Source organism: Perissodus microlepis, chromosome 7 (assembly GCF_051167445.1).
Source record: "Perissodus microlepis isolate ML-2025 ecotype Zambia chromosome 7, ASM5116744v1, whole genome shotgun sequence".
Lineage (NCBI taxonomy): Eukaryota > Metazoa > Chordata > Actinopteri > Cichliformes > Cichlidae > Perissodus > Perissodus microlepis.
The window spans coordinates 18,047,105-18,051,096 of record NC_140467.1 but is presented as its reverse complement, the minus strand read 5'-3'; the positions used below and the strand labels follow the sequence as shown (position 1 = coordinate 18,051,096).

At 43.4% G+C, this 3,992-nt stretch overlaps 1 protein-coding gene across 1 annotated transcript; it reads right to left on the bottom strand.

Annotated features, from left to right (window-relative positions):
- Positions 1–256: 256 nt before the first annotated feature.
- LOC146382931 (uncharacterized) lies at positions 257–2,412 on the bottom strand. Its single transcript, XM_084936760.1, has one exon. It carries the CDS (start codon positions 2,351–2,353, stop codon positions 257–259), a length of 2,097 nt encoding a protein of 698 aa, XP_084792886.1. The 5' UTR covers positions 2,354–2,412.
- Positions 2,413–3,992: the final 1,580 nt, after the last annotated feature.

Below are 3,992 nucleotides of genomic sequence, written 5' to 3'. Positions count from 1 at the left end.
GCAGTGAGAAAAAGCCAGAATGGTCATTTTAATCATTGCTGGCTTTAATGAATCACCTAAAGGGTTTTCCCAGAGCTTTTCCCACTGTAGGAAAAAAAACCTGGAAATTTTGGACTTGTTTTGGAGGACTGGGGATGATTTGGAGCCTGATTGTTATATGCCTTATCAGAGCCTCATCAAAAGACAAATCATTTGCCATCGCAACCTTTAAGACATTGTCTGGGGAGCCAAACTCCTTGATGAAGCATTTGGCTATTTACTTCATGAACTTTTCCGTGTTATTTGTCAGACTTGTGGCGGACTCTGTGCTGCTGAGTTCAGGCTGTATCAGATCTCTCAGATGGTGTAGTACCATGTCTAGTTCTTTTTTTGTAGAAACCCAGTGCTTAGTGTCAGGTTTAGATTTGGTGATGGCTCTCAGGAAGAGCAAGAACACGAACTGACTGGAATTTTTCTCAACATCAGAAGATGACCCTGACACAGAACTCATCTCTGACTTTAAAGAGGAATCTTTGAGAGAGCCTGAAACGCTGGCAGAGCATTTTTTGGGAGACATGGTCCCAGATTTTGGTGTTCCAGGTGATTTTTCAGGTGCCAGAGAACTTTTTTCTGGTGACATGCTCCCAGATTTTGGTGTTTGAGGTGATGGAACAGATTCTTTACCACTGCCATCTGAATCTGTGCTTGTTTCCCATGTTGGGGTCCTTGTTCTTTTAATAAAGTTCTGGATGTCTTCCACCGCCACAGAAACCTTGTCCTCAATCATTTGATCTTTGTCTTCGTTTTCCACCCAGAGTAAAAGCTTTTGTAAAAACTTTTCTACTGCATCTTCTACGAGGACGTAGAGGACTTCAGCAGAAAAAGGATGCTTTGAGCCATGTGTTGGTTGTGGAGTCCTGGAGATGACTGTGTCAGAGAGGGATCTACCCATTAGAGGCTCGGGGATTTCATACAGTCGATCTGTCATAAGTAGATCAAACACTTTCCCTGTCAACTCCACAGTAAAATCTCTGCTTGCCCCACTATTTATAAAGTCTTCCAGTGTTTTATGGATGATGAAGTGTTCTTCTTTCTTTGTTAATTTGTCAAACCACTGATCAATGTCTGATCTAATGGTGTCAAATTCAACTGGAGAAGAACGTATGTAGCGAAGTGTGTTTCGGGAAGGGGCTCGATGAGCCTCTGTACTCTGGGGACGAGTTTCTGGGACTGACCCTGGGGGACTGAAAACCATACTTTCATCGGAGGACACTGTTTCATACTTGTGGAACTTGAACATGTTTTCTAGACAAACAACAAATTTCCTGTTTGTCTTTATTACTTGTCTCAGCTCTTTTTTCAGTTTTTCAAACTGTTTTTTCGCAAACATGGAAAAGCAGTGTTTGCGTGCTTTGAGCCAGGAGTGTGAGGTGGATGGCAAACATTTGGAGAAGAAGTCTCTCACCTTGTTCATAATTAATCCTGCAGTAAAGGCAGGTTTGGGTAAGCTACATCTCTCACAGAGCTCTTCACTGCTTGAATGCATGTTCCCAAGTATCTCATTTAAGATGTCAGCTGCAACCACTTCTACTGGGGTTGGAGCTCGGATACTTTGGTTTTCTGCAGTTGATGTTATTTTGTCTTGTTCTGTTAGAACGGATTCTTGTGGGAGCTCAATTTTTTCCTCATCCTCATCTTTTTCTGTCATCGCTCCATCTGAGCTGCTTGATGACAGAATCGCAGAAATCTCTGCGATTGCTGATTGCGATGGCATCTTTGAATCCGTACTTTCTCTACCGGAATCAGACCCTCTTGACAGGCACCGGCAGCGCAGCTTACGTGCTACATGCATTTTAAGGCACGAGGCAGCGTGACAAACCATGCGGTGCAGCTTTTCAATACTACTACATTTCCCGCTAACATAAACGGCGGGGTCTTGCGGGAGATCGGGGCTTTTTGTAACGAGTTCAATTGCTGAGCTGACCTTTTCGGAGATCTCTTCCTCAACCATCCGTGTCAGCTCGTCAGCGCTCTCGTGTCGCTGTTTTGGGACATTAAGAGCGCTGGCGATGGTGCCTGAAATCGAATCTCCGAGGGACGGGCTTATTTTCCCCGCATCTAAAGGCTCCGGATCTTCCCTCGTCATGCAATCCTGAATAATAGGAAGGACTATTTTCAGCACTCTGCTAGAGGCGATCTGAATGATTTCACAAATCATATCAGCGAGCACCGCTCGGACGCCCCAGTCGCATGTGCCATTTTCGATCATGCTCCACTGAACTTCAGAGAGCCTTTCAAAGCACCTGTTGATAGGTGGCATAATATGGTCTGCTATGACCACTATTGAAATCTCATTTTCGCTGTGTGTTGCCATTATCGTATGAATAAAATGAGATTTTCTTCTTTTGAGAGAAAGGTGTGAGAATTTTCTTGTTTTAGAGAACGCCAACTGTTGAACATTTGCAAACAGATGAGCAGTGATTTGTCTGTCTGAGAGCTCCTATTTATAGGGTTTAGCTGCCTGTGACGTGGCTGACGGATCAAAGCAAAACCGAATTCCTTTGATCGTCACAAAGAAGTTGTTGGCCTACTATAGGGCTTTGGAACGTGATGTCACGGAGGTGGGCGTGGAAAGGATTTTGGCCCGATCCGCCATTTTCGGGGTCTAAGTGAAAAAGGAGCGAAAGCATAGCCATGGTTCGTTCTTGCTGCGTGGTCGGCTGCAACGTTCGATCGCACGACCGGCAAGAGAATAAGCTTGAAAAGTAGTGATGTGACGTTCTGTATCGAGGCTTCGAAGCTTGTGTCGAGTAATTGAGGGGGCGTTTCCGCGATGCGCGTATCGTGGCTTGCTTCATTTATGGGAGGAGCTGAAAATGATGACGTCCGAAGCCTCGCTGCCCGGCTGTACCACGTGACTGGTTCATGAAGTGGTTCGAACTTTGCCGCGAGATATGACAGCGATATAAACCCCTCAGACTTCATTCAAAAATGTGGGTGTTTGATGGAGAGTTGCGGTTAGTGAGAGTTTGGAGACAGTTTGGAGACAGTTTGGAGGTTTATGAGAGTGAGGAGAGAAAGTCAGGAGAGAATGGAGCCAGCTAAGAAGAGGAGGATGTCCTCCCCTGTGTGGGAACATTTTGATCTTATTCCTCCCAACAAGGTATGTAAATTTCTACAGAAGATGTATTTTAACAATACTGATGGTGCAATACAATTTATGTTAAGCTGTCTTTACTTTTGTACAAGGTGAAGTGTTTGCTATGTGCCAGGGAGCTGGGATATAACAACAACACCTCATACATGCTTAGGCACTACAGAGCTTTGCATGAGAATAAGGGGAACACCGATTGTGGAGCAAGACCAGGTGAGCCATCAAATGCCATGATAATATAGCATGCAGTAATGTTACTAAATTATATAACAATATTATACAACTGTTATAAGTTACGTGTGTGATATTTATATTTGTGCTTTGTCTTTATTGTCTTTCCTCAGGAGAACAATCTCAAATAGATGAAGACCTGGTTAGCATGGTGATTGAGGACTCCCAGCCATTTAGCATTGTGGAGGACAAAGGATTTAAAAGATTTGTTAAATCATTAAATCCTAGCTATGTTCTCCCCACTAAAAAGGTCATAAAAGCAGTGAAAATTTAGTTTTTACAGAATAAAATGTGAACAGGCAGGACTGAGGCTCAAAGCCTCAGTGTGTAGCTGTCCATACCCCAACCACACCTCACCTCACAGTAAATGATCATTTCCATTTTAAGCATTTCCAAATAATCATTTTCCATACTGCCAGATAAATATACACAGTATACTGCCATCACTACAATATACATGTTTTACACACTCCTTTTGTTGTTGACATTTACAGGCTGTGTGCAAAAGGCCACACTCTTCAAATTCATGCCAACTAATATTTTTACGTCCAGTAGGTGTCCTACTAGAGCAAATGAAGCTTCAAGAAGCTTTGCGCTGGGATGAACCAATTGGATGAAAAGCTTCAGT